At 41.8% G+C, this 14,305-nt stretch overlaps 1 protein-coding gene and 1 long non-coding RNA gene across 5 annotated transcripts in view; one reads left to right on the forward strand and one right to left on the reverse strand.

The window, feature by feature from the left end:
- Nucleotides 1-12,695, forward strand: part of LOC119255873 (uncharacterized) — a 39,205-nt gene extending 26,510 nt beyond the window's left edge. For 2 of the 3 annotated variants that reach the window (XR_008553578.1, XR_005127572.2), the window contains one exon: nt 9,463-9,532. This is a non-coding gene — a long non-coding RNA (uncharacterized LOC119255873). Of the gene's footprint in view, nt 1-9,462; nt 9,533-12,555 lie in introns of those variants that run through there. The other variant, XR_008553579.1, reaches the window with a different exon arrangement.
- DPP4 (dipeptidyl peptidase 4) overlaps nt 1-13,375 on the reverse strand; it is a 77,805-nt gene extending 64,430 nt beyond the window's left edge. For both annotated transcript variants that reach the window (XM_037523421.2, XM_037523420.2), the window contains exons 1-2: nt 13,143-13,375; nt 12,537-12,627 (exon numbers count right to left, since the gene is read on the reverse strand). In XM_037523421.2, coding sequence (XP_037379318.1) covers nt 12,537-12,627; nt 13,143-13,148 — 97 coding nt within the window. In that variant the 5' untranslated portion in view covers nt 13,149-13,375. The remainder of the gene's footprint in view (nt 1-12,536; nt 12,628-13,142) is intronic.
- Nucleotides 13,376-14,305: the final 930 nt, after the last annotated feature.

The raw sequence follows: 14,305 nt of genomic DNA on the forward strand, positions 1-14,305 counted from the left end.
CCCCAAATATCTTCTGTTTCTTTTCACTGCTCATGTCTATCCTGTTCTTAGGCACGTTCAGGGTGTATCCAGCTTAAAAAATATTCATCTGACCCTGTTGCTTCCTCAAGTCATTTCCTTATTTCTCTTCTCATATTTATGAGCACACTTCTCAAATAACCAGTCTACACCCACAGCCTTCAACCTCTCACTATCCCTCTGGGTACCTACTCAATTCTTCCTCTTCATCTTTAAAACTTATATTCTACACCATATATTTTGCCAATTGTTCAAATAATCTCATATCATTATTTAAATATTTCACCCGAAGAGTCTTGTGTTAATTGGACTCTAAATAAACTGGAAGAACAAATTTATTTTATCTTTATCAAACAGCGGTGAGCACTGTACTCTATAAATAAGAGGCACCCATGATCTGGTGCAGGATGATCTGACCCCATCTTTATGAAAATCATCATTTTACCCACAATTAAAGCCACATTTAAAAAATGTTTATCGAAATACTTTTTTTGTCATACTAAGATAATTTCTCTAGTTCACCAAATATCAGTTTTATTGGGTTGAATACGTTTCCCATATCATGTCCAGCTGGAACCACAAAATGTGACCTTATTTTGAACTAGCGTTTCTCAAAGATAGCTATGATGGGGTTACACTGGATTCAGGTGGGCCCTAAATGTGAAGGGTGTATAAGGACACTTGTACGTGTCCTTATAGGAAGGCCTTGTGAAAACATGCTTTTGCTGACTTGGAAGGGAGGACACAGAGGAGGTTGGCCATGTGGAGACTGAGGCAGAAGCCAGAGGATGTAACTACCATCAAGAACCAGAAACTAGGAAGAGGAAAGGAAGTAGTCTTCCTTTTAGCCTTCAGCAGGAACTTGGCTCTGTTCACACCTCGATTTCAGACTTAGAGATCCCAAAATAGAGAGAATAAATTTCTGTCCTTTTAAACCACCAGTTTGTAGTAACTGTTAACAGCGGCCCTAGGAAAATAATACAAGCACCCACTGTGTTCCTTGATGCCCCACTAGTGCTAGGAGTGAACAGAACTGAAAACACTGCCCTCCCACAAAGGGGAGAAGGAGCGGTGGGGTTAGGGATGCACTTGGTCAGGAGTGTGGGGAGGGAAACCCAAGGGACAAGGTGGCATTTTAACAGAGACCTGAAGGAGGAGAGAGAGTGAGCAATGGACCCCAACAGAAGAGGAAATCTGAGAAACCGCAGCGGGCACAAAACCTTTGAGGTGGGATGAGTGAACGAGGGGATCAGTATAGGGAAGGATCTCAGAGAGCTGGTGGGAACAGGTCACAGGAACTTTGCAGCCATCATGTGGACTCTGGTGTTACTCTGAGAGAGATGGGAAGCCACTGCCTGTTTCCGAGTGGAAAAGAATGTGATCTGACTAATGTTTAAAAATATGGTTTTTTTTTTAAAGATTTCTTTACTTATGCATATAAGAGCTGGGTACAGGCCAGAGATGCTGGGGGTAAGAGGATTCACCAGAGACAGAGCAAGGAAGAGAACGGGCAGATAGACTGAAATACACTGCTGAGGGGAGCAGCGGGCACAACAGGAGAGGTCTGCTGCGCCATGTGTGTTGCTATCTGGCCGGGGATCGAACTCGTGCTGCAGAGGCTGCAGACTGCTTCATAGTGCGGTGCTTAATCCCTTGTGCCACTGGGAAGGCCCCCATGTTTAAAAATATCGTTATGTTAGTTTTTCTATTTCTGCCAAACAATGGCCACAAACATTGTGACAATATCCAGGTATAAGCTCAGAGTTCTATAAGTCAGAGGTTCCTCTTGGATGTCATGAGGTTGAAATCAAGGTATAGGCTAACTGGATTCTTAACCCCAGAAAAAAAATGCTTCCAAGCTCATGCAGATTGTTAACCTGGCAGAGTTCAGTTCCTCATGGTTGCAGTTTGGTCTGAGTTTTCCAGATTCCTTGCTACCAGTAAGGGACTTGCCTCACCTCCTGAAGGCTACTCACATTACTTGTACTACTCACAAGGTCCCCTTCACCTTTCAAGTCAGCAATGGCATGTCAAATCCTTTCTGTGCTTCAAATCTCTGAATATCCCTTCTGTGAGCAGCCAGAGAAACTGCTCTTCAAGAGTTCATGAGATTAGATCAAGCCACTGCAGGAAATCTCCTTTCTTAAAGTTGACTATGTCTTGTAACAAAACCTAGTCATGAGAATAAAACCCAACCTGGTCATAATCTCAGAGATTAAGCAGAGATTAGTACATAGGGCAAAGGAAATACTCGGACCGACTTTGTAACTGTGCAGACCACAATCACCCTGACAGTTTTGTTGAGAATATATTGTAGAGAAAAACAAAGAAGGAATTTTTTTCTTTTTTGCAATAGTTCTGGAGAGAGGTGATGGGGTGGTGTTAACTGGAGTGGGCAGATATGGTCAAATTCTGAACAAGCACAAAGGTAGAAGTGATAGGGTTTGTTAACCAATTGACTGGAGAGTGAATGAGAGGAAGGAGTTGAAGAGAACTGAATGGATTTTGGCCTCTGCAACTGGAAAAATTGGTTGGTATTTGCTGAGATAAAATGTACTAAGTGATTAATCAATTTGGGGAATAAAAATTTTGGGGAGCTGTTTCTCTGAGTTGCCAAAAACAGCCAGATGGAGATGTTCACTAGCAGTTGCATATGTGTACACAGAGTTTAGGAAAGATGTCTGGACTAGAGAAATCTATTTGAAAGTTTTCAAGTTATAGATATTGGGTCATAGATATTAGAAATATAGGTATTTAAGGCTACAGGAATGGATGAGTTCACCTTGAACAAAGAGGGAATTTGTTCTAAGATGGAGTCCTGCTGTAGCCCGCATTTAGAAGTCAGTTGTGAGGCGATCACCCAAGGAGAATGGAAGGGGGTGTGTGGAGAGGTAGAAGGAGAGCTAAGAGTGGAAACCCAGAGAGAAGTGGGAAAGACATCAACTTTGACAGGACACATGAGACCCAGGGGGCGAAGTATGCTCTGGATTTAGCAACATAGAGGTTGAGAAACTTGAGATGCACAGAGCCATTTTAGTGGCACAGTGCTGATAAACATTTCAGAGTGTTTGAGAAAGAACACGAGAGGAAATGTGGACAGATAATAGGAAACTCTGAGAAGTTCTGTGGTAAAGAGAGAAAGGAAAGGGAAACATTGGCAGGAAGGTGAGATCCAGAGAAGCTTTTTCTTTCTTTTCTACTTGAGAATGTGAGCGATTACAGTGTGTTTATATAGAGGGGGAAATGATGATGCAGTAGACTGGAGCCAAGTCTCTGAGTAGGCAAAAGGGGTCAGATCAGTGCATGAAGAAGGGCCTGGCCTAAGCAGATGCTTGGAGAGTTTATCCACTACCCTGGGAGGGCAGAGGTAGGGTAGCACGAATGAAAATTGAGATCTTTCTCTTCAAATAGCGTCTGTGTTTTCATTAAAAATAGGAAGCAAATGCTCAGCTTGGGGAGAATGTGCATGGAGTGGGGTACAGGTGGCTTGGGAAAGGAGACAAAAGAGAGAGCCACTAGGACAGAGGCAGTGAACAGGTGGGGAGAACCCAGGATTGGCAGCCACCAGGAGGGGCCCCTTGGTGTGCAGTCTGGGTTTACTTTTCATTACAGACCATTTTCATCTTAATCATTACCATGCACATTAATCCCCCCACCCTCACCTCAGAAATTTTACAAAGACATGAGTTATCAGTTTATCATGAGGTCATTTTGTTTACTTTTATTTATTTACTAACTTATTTTGTTTTTTATACTTATGAATTATTTTAGATCCTAATTTCTTGTCAACTTTTGCAGATCTAATTTTTTGCCATGTGTTTTTAAACTTTGTCCATTTTATATGTTGACTATTTCTGTCACGTTTTCCCATTACAAATTTAAAAGAAAATGTGAGTTTATATGTGCTTTTTATGCAAAATGGAAAGTAATTTCCCTCAGATGTTTCTGACCTGTTCTATCATATCAGATGTGTATTTTTCTCTTTTTTTTACCGAATCTTACTTCAATTTAAAAAGTCTAGTTAAAAAAATGACCCCAAAAGCAATATTTTAAATATTGCAAATTCAATTCCTTCTTATTCTTAATCACTTTGGATCACAAGAGAAAGCAAACACTGTATTCAAAATGTCCTTAGGATCAAAAAGTCAACAACAAAGCACCCTGTTTAGCAATAAATGCAGGTGGCCGGAAAGAGAGAAAGGGGAAAGGAAAAAGTTACCTGATCAGATTCTATGGCAATCAGAGCTGCCTGGACAACTATTTTCCATTGTTAGAAAATTATATCTATCCAAAGTAATAAAGTGAGCAATAACAAAATACAAATTTTCCCGACTACCTGACGCTAGAGCATTACTATGAAACCTGCCTTAAGTCAAAATGTCATAAAGTGAAGAATTTACTATTAGTTAACATGGAAACATTTTTGAGAGTTTCCAGATGCAAAAATTATCCTACCAAATCACACCAGAGAACACATAAGACCTAAAACAACACTAAAAGTAAGAATGAGATGATAAATACACAGCTTGCGTAAACCAGTTCCCTGGGAAGGAGCTTAGCGTTGCCGCCCCGATTGTTCAGGGTGTCCCTCCGCCTAGAAAGGCAGCTGCAAAACCAACACTAAATGCTATTTTCACTTTTTTCCTTTTGTGGTAAAAGGAAAAACCTCTTCAGATTTCTTTTGGTTAGTGAAAACAGGTGCTAACATAGGTCTTTCATAAAAATGAAGTGGCTTAACTCAAACTTTTGAAAGGCAGGGAATATTTGTATGGAAACTGCCCATTTCCTCCTTTTGGAATTTCTCGTTCAACTTAATTCTGCTTCCTCCTCCAAGTGCTAAAGAAGGAAGCACCTTTCTATCCCAGAAAGGCGAATTTTGGTGAATCAAAGTCAAACTCGGTAGTTCATCTTCTTTACCAGTGATTAGCTAAGCAGTGGGCAAGTGACAAAATCTAGCCCATGAGCCTCGAAGTCTGCCTTGGGTCAGAGAACCTCTGTCTTGGAAGAGAGGCCCTCCCTCTGTCAAGGAGGAAATTGCTCTCCTCTCTGATAGGACACACTGTGAATGAGGAACAGCATCCTCTTCTGGCCCTTGAAATAAGCAAATGATAAGGTTGAGATGCGCTGACTCTGCTTGCCCAGAAGAGGACGAGTTGTGAACAAAACTCAACAGTCTGAGAATGGCAGGACTGAAGGGCAAAAAGACTCTACATCCTTGAGAATATTGTTGGGCCACAGAGTGAGCAAACTCTAGAGCTGACAGCCTTCTTCCCTACTAGTTACATAAGATGCAAATAATACGACAGTAAAAAACAAACAAAAAATGCCATAATGTCAACAACTTTTGATCAGGCTTTCTCTAACTCGCAGGCATAAACATTCTATCTGAGGGCCTCCTTGGTGGTGCAGGGGTTAAAGCCACAGCACTGTCAGGCTGTCACCAGCCACTGCAACATGAGTTCGATCCCCAGCCAGGGAGCTAACCACATGGTGCAACAGACCTCTCCTGCCTGGCCTGCTGCTCCCCTCAGCAGTGTATTTCGGTAGAGCTGCCTATTCTGCTCCCCACTCTGTCTCTGGTGAATCCTCTCACCCCCTCATACCCCTGGAACCTCTGGCCTGCACCCCAGTCTTGTATGCATAAATAAATAAATCTTTTCTAAAAATTCTATCTGATACACGCTCACATAGAATCTGTGAGTATCTGAGCACTAAAAACATAGGTAAATGATATTTGCATATGAACATAATATACAAATAATATACACATACAAAGTGTATATGAACCTGGATCCAGCCTGATAACTCCAGGAATGGAAGGATTCTATTCAGCCCATTAATTATTATTATTATTTTTTAAAGATTTATTTATTTATTTATACAAGCACTGGGTACAGTCAGAAGCACGTGAGGGTGAGAGAATTCACCAGAACCAGAGCGGGGAACAGAACAGGCAGAACGATAAAGTACACTGCTGAGGGGAGCAGCAGACGGCAGGAGAGGTCTGTGCACCATGTGGGACCCTCACCGGGCGGCCAGGGATTGAACTGGCACTGCGGATCAGCCCATTAATTATTAACCCTTTATGCTGGGGTGGCTTCTATACAGACTTCCTTGGGCGGCATTTATCATTTGCTCTTTAGCACTTTGATCGCTTTCTAGAAGGGGACTTAGCCCTTTTTATTATAGTTGTCTATATGTCCTTCAACATTGTCAGTTATTTGAGTACAAGGGCCAAATCTGGGATTTTTATATCTTTAGTGACCAACAAAACATCTGAGATGTATAAAGTGCTCAATAAAAATTTGATGAATTGGAGAATTAGCTTCAGTTAAATTGTGTATTTGGTCCTGAATTAGAAGGCCCTCCTGAGTCCTGCCTTGCGAAAGGGAGTTGGATTCAATAGGATAAGGGAGTTAGGGAAGAGGAACTACTGCTGATTAGCTCTTCGGGGGATAATATAGCACAATGGCAAGAGAAAATTCTATTTTGACTGGCAGCCACACAAGAATCTTCCTTGTCTCAATTCTTTCCCTCACTCTTCACATCCCATATATTATGTCTTATCTACAAATAAATCCTCTGTGTGTGTGTGTGTATGTGTGTGTATCTCCAATGCCATCACCCTGTCCATGCTGCAACCATTGCTCATCTAGAAAAATGTCACCCATTACATAGGGGTTAGAGACATATTTTAAAAATGGAAAAAAAGTAATGCCACACTCATGCTTGGAATAAAGAGACTCCTTTCTGTGTCCTCTCTGCCATGCTTTGTTTTTTATCCTAGCATGCATTACTATCTGAAATTACCCATGTGCTTGCCCACGACTCACCACCCCAGGGGTTGCAAGGCTCATGAGAGCAGACTCTTTTTCTTTACTGTTCAGGGACAGACTCCCTGGATTGGTAACAATACCTGCCATGTAGTAAGCAGTCTATTCATTTGGTGAGTTAATAAACACGCATCTGGCTACTACAGGACCTTAACTCTGAAGAGGCTTTAAATCTCACATGAAAAGTTTTCTTCCTGGAATGAAAGGAAAGTAACAGGGGAATGGTATTTCTTTGAAACTCATGCACCAGAGCTTAAATAGACTGTGCTTTAGCACAACTGAAGAAAACAAAAAGAGGGGTCATAGCCCCTCAGAGTTGGTATTAAATATCCAAGGGCCACCCTTACAGGTCTGGGGAACCCAGTATTAAGTCAGGGAAGGGGAGGTGGTAGCATGTATTTGATATCCCTCCTACCCCCTCCCATCTTGCTCTGCTGCACATCCTGAGCCTTCAGAGTACTCAAAAACAAAAGGTCCCCCTGATTTTGGCTCTGCCTGAACTACCTCTGCTTCTTGGGCCTTAGATGCTAAAATATGTGATCTAAGCTCTTGGGTCTACTTGCTTCCCAGTGAATCAAATAATGAATAAATATGCACATTAATATGCATAGTTAACTAAAACAAATGGTTTATCATTAATTAAAAAATACCTCCTAGGATGTTATAATTTTGAAGCACAGTATAAAATTGCAAAAATACAACTCGGCAACACTAAAACAGCTAACTCAGATGTTCCACTCTTGTGGTTTCAGTTTACTCTCAGATTGAGACAACACACCCTCTTTTGGAGGTCAAAAATAGAGCTGTGAAGACTAAAGGGAAAAATATTTACAAGATATTGATTTATAGCAATGAAAGTAATAGCATCAAGCCATAAAACAATGATTAATCATTAACTTACAAAATCTCTCACTTCTATAAAACAGTTACTTATGTGAGCAGCAGACTCAAGGAAGGCTAGAAGTCATAAGATTTGGATTCCTAAGTCCTAGCACTTACTACCAAAGTCCTAAAGTTCTGTTATGATTTATTTAGTTTTAAAAAAGTCAACATATTAAAAAAAATAAAATAAAATTTTAAAAGTCAACATATTTAATGTTTCTCTCTGATATGGATTGTTTCATGATGATCAAATGAAATAATATAATGTGCATTAGAAACAAAGCAAATGCAATTCAGTGCAAGTAGTTAATTTGCAACAACCACTACTAAAGATACTAAGTAAGACCAGTCACAAGTGTACGATATGAGCTCTGAATGGAAGGTGTTGCCTAGCTACAGCTTCATATAGAAAGGAGACATCAGCAGTAGGAGCTCTTCCTCAGAACACTTAGCTTACAAGGATTAGCAGTAATGAAATGATAATATAGGTCCATAAATGGAAGTTGTGACATTGAAGCTAGTAAGGCCATATTAACTTTATACTTGATCACAAGGCAACAGAATGATTTGGAGTTCAGGAGCACCAGTTCTAGAGTCACACTGATGGAGAATGAATTCCAATTCTGCAAGAAACTTTGAGCAAACTTCTTTAGGCCTTTGGTAGCCATCTCCAAGGTGGTGTCCAAAGATCTCCACCCCTAGTATTCATGCCCTGTGTAATGCCCACTTGCACTGTGTCAGGGTTGGTTAATGTGATTAATAGAATACAGGATAAATGATAACATTACTTCTGAGGTTGAGTCAACAAAGGCACTGCAGCTTCCTATCAGGTTGTTCTCATAGAACCCTTGTTTCAAGGGAAACCAGGTATTCTGGCTCCCTGCAGACAGGATCACATGATGGGGAGTTGAGGTCTCTGGCTACAAACCACCTAAGAGAGCTTGGATTTGGATCCTCCAACCTTAGTTAGGTTTTCAAATGAAGAGAAACCACTACCAAATTCCTGAACCACAGAAAATGTGGGATAACAAATGCTTGTTGTTTTAAGGGTGATTATTAAACAATAGTAAATAAAGTTTCAGAGTTTCTGTACATCTTCTGTAAAAATGGAGATGAAAATAGTACCACTGTCAAATGAGAAGAGAAATAAGTTGAAGGCACAGAGTGAATACGCATTGGCTTTTATTACATCTTTGTGTACCTTCCCTTCCACAAGCTGGGTGGTCCCAAATGTATTTGCAGTCACATCTCCGTAGGCCTCACACTTTGTTATGTCATAAAATTTCAAGTACACTTATCCATCTCTACTCTTCCTTTACATGGTCCTTCTCTAACCATCAGTTTGGAAAATTGTCTTCCCTTTTTCTCTTTGACCCTCTTAGAGATGAGAGGCAAGATGTTTAAGATAGAGACATTTAAGGCATAAACTATGGTTAGGGAGTCAAAAGCCAAAGTAGTTGGTCTGAAAAGGACCAGCCCACTGACCACATGAGCACTTGACAGGGTTTGACAATAGTTAACTGAGCTGGCTGGAGTCAACTCGAGCTTTTACAGAGCACACTGTTTAGAAATTGTCCTCTGAAATATACAAAGCTTTCATTCAGACTCATGTCTGTGATTTTAAACCTGGAATAGATCCTGTACTTCCTCAGGCAAACTTCATAGATGTTATCTTTTCTTTCTCTGATTATTCCTGTCTCCTTCACATTTGGGCTTTCTTTCATTACAGATGGATGGGTGAGCAGTTAAATTTCTGACGCACTGAAAGAAGTATTGAAAAAATTTACTGCTAAAGACAAGAGAAGAACAGAGACATTTTCTGTCCCATAATAAAACTCCACAATAAAACTCTGATAAATAATAAAACTCAATAATAAAACTATCTGACAAATATTTTAAAAACTCAGCCTATAATACTAATATAAAGGAAGAAATAGAGATAACAAATAGTGAGTGAGAAGGTTTTATTACCACTGATCCATGAAGATTCTGTAATTCCATTGTAAGTAAAACGTTGTTATATACTCTATATACTGATGATTCTTTAGGGAAATGAATATTTAAATATGATATCCTTTCATAATAGCATATTTCAGGGAATTAAAACAAAGTACAAGGTTTTATATATATACAGGAAGAGGTAGACTTTGAATTTTACTTCTAGAAAAAGCAATATTCTCTCTCTCTCTCGTCTACTTTTGTTAAAGTCAGCATTTCATAAGGAAACACTTGACCTTTTCACAAACCAATCTCAGGAGATGAACTGGGGTTGCTCATATTTTCCTTTCTTTTGGTTATTCATTTTTTTGCTGTCCACATAGTTTAGTAATTAGTTTTGTTTTCTTTTATCAATATATTCCTTCTTCCCTCCTCTTTGTTCCTCTATCCTTCCTTCTCTTCTCTTTTTTTAATTCCTTCCTTTTCTCTCCATTTGTAATACCTCTCTTCTACCTCCATTCTTCTCTTCCTTTCCAGTATCTGTTTGATGATAAATTTAGATTGATAATCCAGAGGACATTTCCTGGGTGATGACTCTGAATTCTTTGTAAGAATGTTCTTTACTTTGGCATAGGCCAGGAATGGTTTGCTGATTTAGTGAAAAGGTTGCAATCCTGAGTTTTCATCTCTGTTCTTTATAATAAGTCAGAAGTAGAAACAAGACGATTTTCGTTTTCTCATCTAATGTACACACATGGCAATCAGGAAATATGAGAGGAGAAATAACTGATGTGGTAGTGTGAATAAAGCACACAATGAAACCACATTTCTACCCATTTGCCCAAGAGGAGTCCTTAGTCACACTCCCCTTACTTCCTGTTTCCAATTACCAATGTCTGATTATTCACATTTCTGAGTAGCTCTATAACCTCCAAATTCTGCTGGGGCCATCCCTCAGTCTCCTGGGAGGCTCCTCCTCCAGTCTTGCCCCACTTCAACTGACATTTCCACTGTCATGCACAACTATTCAGATGGCTCAGAATGCTCCAGGCCTTTACCATCATTGGCAGGTTAACATCAACTTCCTTTCCTGATCCCTCTCTTGTTGTGAGTCCTTTTGTAACCTCAGATTGGAGGACATGATCTTGCATCTCTGTACTGACACAGAAGTATTCACATTTTCTGAAAAACCTATTTCCAGAAATGGATGACAGCTCTTCAACCCTCCCGGCAAAAGGAAATATTTCTCACACTTCATTTGGAGAAAAGACTATGTGCTGTTTAAGGGGGATATCAAGATAATTCCTTCTACTCTGTATGTTCCACCCAGCAAAACAATCCCTTGCATTGACCAAACCCCATGGAAGGCAGCTATATGAACCAGCACCTCAGCCATTTTGTTGTTCATTTCATGTCACTTATCAAAGGACAGTGTTCCCCCTAACTTTCTTAAAATTTAGCTCTGATAATTACAATTTTACCCATCTTTTTCAGTGGTGCCTCAGTGATATTTTGGGGACAAACTATCCAGATTACTCTGACTTATTTGCGTATCTGCTTTCTTCTAGGCTGTAAAGGTCAAGGACCTTTACATTTTGTAAAATTCAGTCTTTGTATTTCCAGCAACCAGTGCAATGCCTGAAACATAATGTGTGCCAAATGATTATTAATTGTACGTATGGACGGCCCATCCTTTTCTACAACAAGTTTATGTATACGTGATTGTTTAAATATGCCAAGAAATACTTTGTGAAATAGTTATAATTTAAGTCACAAAAAAGAGTAAAAATATAAGTGGACTGAAGCTTCCCACTCAGTCTAAAACAGTGATGATCATGACTTTCTTCAGTAAAATCATTATTAATATGGTAGCACACTCAGTAATTTAACCTTTGATATCTAGAACTGCAGGGCAAATACAATTCTGACAACTCTACAATCTAATTGTAAACTGTCACTCTGAAATCTGGACAGGACCCTCTGAGTGAGTACCCCTGTCTACATATTTCCTGGTTGACTGGGCCATCCAGAAGAATGCTTCATTTGGCTGACTGGAGTGTGTAATACTGTAATAAAAGTAATTGTTTAAAAGGAAAGTACCGCTGAAAAAGACCCAAAGTAGTTATTCTCACTTGCTTGTATCCAGTAGAAGTGTATTCCACTCTTAGGTAAGAGATAGGGCTACCCTGGAGCAGTCAGACCAGGGAAAAGAAATAAAGGTAGCTTCAAATACAATGATTCCCCCAAAGCATCACTGATCCCAGCTTCCCTGCTCCCCACCCCCATCAATATGTCAACTTGCTTTATACTTTAGCTCTGCAATACTTCTATTAAGTGGTAGTTATTCCCTGCACTACAACTTTCCAATGGATGAATTTCTCTCTGCCCTGAAGGGAACAATCTGGGTGTGCCCTGCACACTGTCTTTTCTCAAAACTGTCACTTGGGACTTTCTTATTTTTCCCGCCCATTGGTATATCTGTACTGCTTTTCTTGATCTTTAAAAAATTAAAAAAATTACCTCTTTTCCTTTGAAGCTCACAACCACGAAAGTTTTTTTTTAAATTTCATTTAAGTAAAAACTGATTAAACAAATTCTGGAACTTCTCCCTAATTTCAGGAAGCATATATTTGTTATTTATAACAAAATGTGGCGGCTGCAAGCCTCACAGCCTAAACACTGGAGCCCAAGAGAAGTGCATGTTGCTGCTACAGTAGAAGCAGCAACAATGCCAGGAAACCTCAGCCACAACCTGGCGCACTGGTCCAAACTCGCAGCAAAACCCTCGATCTCCTCAGTGTGGCAAGACAGAGCCTCATTATGGTCTCCAACTGTCTTATCTTTTTTCAAATGTTTCAAACTTACTCTCATTTTGGGTCAGCAGAACCACCGGCACGGTGATGATGGTGATGAGCACGCCGACGCCCAGCAGTGCCAGGAGCACAATCCATGGTGTCTGCAAGCAGGCAGATCAAGTCCAGTTAGTAGGAGTCGCTTGGCCCCAGACTGGGTAAGAAGGTCTGAGCCTGGGCTGCAGCTGAGGCTGCGGGATTGCCGATGGGCGCGCGCACTGGGAGGGGAGTGTTGCGGGGTGGGAGGGTTTGGAAGACGCCAGTCGGAGGTAGCAAGAGAGTTTGCCCTTGAACTTGTGGCCTGTGAGCACATTAGTACTTGTTTCTCTATGCCTGTTTGTCCGAAATCAAGTGAAGGGTTCGGGGCGTGCGTTTTGTGCAGGCACCCCAGGTCCTCCAAACTTGGCGCCTGGGTTCTAACAGAAACCGCGCGGGTCTGAGAGCGAGCTCAGAAATTCTGGGACGCCCCTTCACCTGTCAGAGGGTGGCCCTAGAGTTTCTGCCCAGTGAGAGCTCCTGGTCCCGTTCTGCGAGCATTTGAGACACTTTCGGGAAAGTTTGGTTTAAAGGCGCCTACAATTCCACCCTGGGGCTGGGAAGGGGGAGGCGCGCTACTCACCCTCATCGTGGCGTCTCCTCGAGCTGAGCTTTCGGAGCAGGAGCGCGGCAGAACTCGGGCGAGTCACCGAGTCGCGCGTCCAACTCCGGCCAGCTCTGCGCTCTGGGCCGCGGAGTCTCGGGGCGCTCCTAAGTTCGGCCTCTAGTTAAACATTAGTGCGCGCCCAGCCCGCTTGGTATGAAGGGCCGCGGGCAGGCTGCCGGCCGGGCTGTGCTGGAGAAGGTGCTCCGAGCTCCGGGCACTGGTATTCCGGCCCCGGGGGCGCCCGAGAGGCGCCTCCCCCTGGCTATGCAGGACACCGCTGCAGCAGCCAGGGGTGCGCAGGGTGTGGGGCCCCTGGGGACGTGCATAAGGAGGGGCGAGTGCCTCTGCCTGGGTGACCCCGCACCGGGCATGGGATGCCTAGACCAGAGGTCAACGAGACCGGGGACCTTCGAGCTCAGCTCCCGAAACCTCGCGTTGGAAGACCTGAGAACCTAGCCCAGAGAGGGCACCGGGCTCTGCAATCTCACACAGCTCAAAGCTGGTAGTTTTAACTAAAACCTAGGGCTCTGTCTTTTGCCAACGGAAGGTATGTTGGGGATTGAGGAGTGTCTAAAGCTACCTAGGATGAAGAGAGAGAGAGAGAACAGGTGATTGTTTATTTGTGAGTAACTCTTAGAGACTGAAGTATCTGGATTCATCCTCCACAAGGAATTTCTGACTTGGCTTGCAGGCTTGCGGTCTCATCAAGGTGCCAAAAATAACACTAACGCTTACCAGGAACTTACTTTTCCCCATGGGTTGCTGTAAGCTTTACTGGGAAACACTACAGGGAGGAAGCCTAGGTGCAGAGACAGTAAGTAATTTGTCCCAAGTGACAGAGCTAGGAAGTTGTGGAGCCTGAATTCAGGGGTCTTCGTCTTAGCCACTACTTCACTGGCTCTCTCATCTAAGAGTTGCAAAGAGGATTGGGAGAAGAGAAATAGTCAGATGTGGTTTCTTTCCCCAGTTCCCCTTATGCCCGGTGACTCATTCATTCACTCTCACATCTCCTATTTAGTCCACCTATTCCACAAATATTTAAGTGTCTACAAAGTGGCAGATGTTTTTCTTTACGAAGAGATAGAGAAGTGGATAAGGTCTGTATACTTGACATCTTCAGTATAAAACAAACAATAAAT

The sequence above is a fragment of the Talpa occidentalis genome, unplaced genomic scaffold (assembly GCF_014898055.3).
Source record: "Talpa occidentalis isolate TD23 unplaced genomic scaffold, MPIMG_talOcc4v2.1 talOcc4.3, whole genome shotgun sequence".
NCBI classification, from domain to species: domain Eukaryota; kingdom Metazoa; phylum Chordata; class Mammalia; order Eulipotyphla; family Talpidae; genus Talpa; species Talpa occidentalis.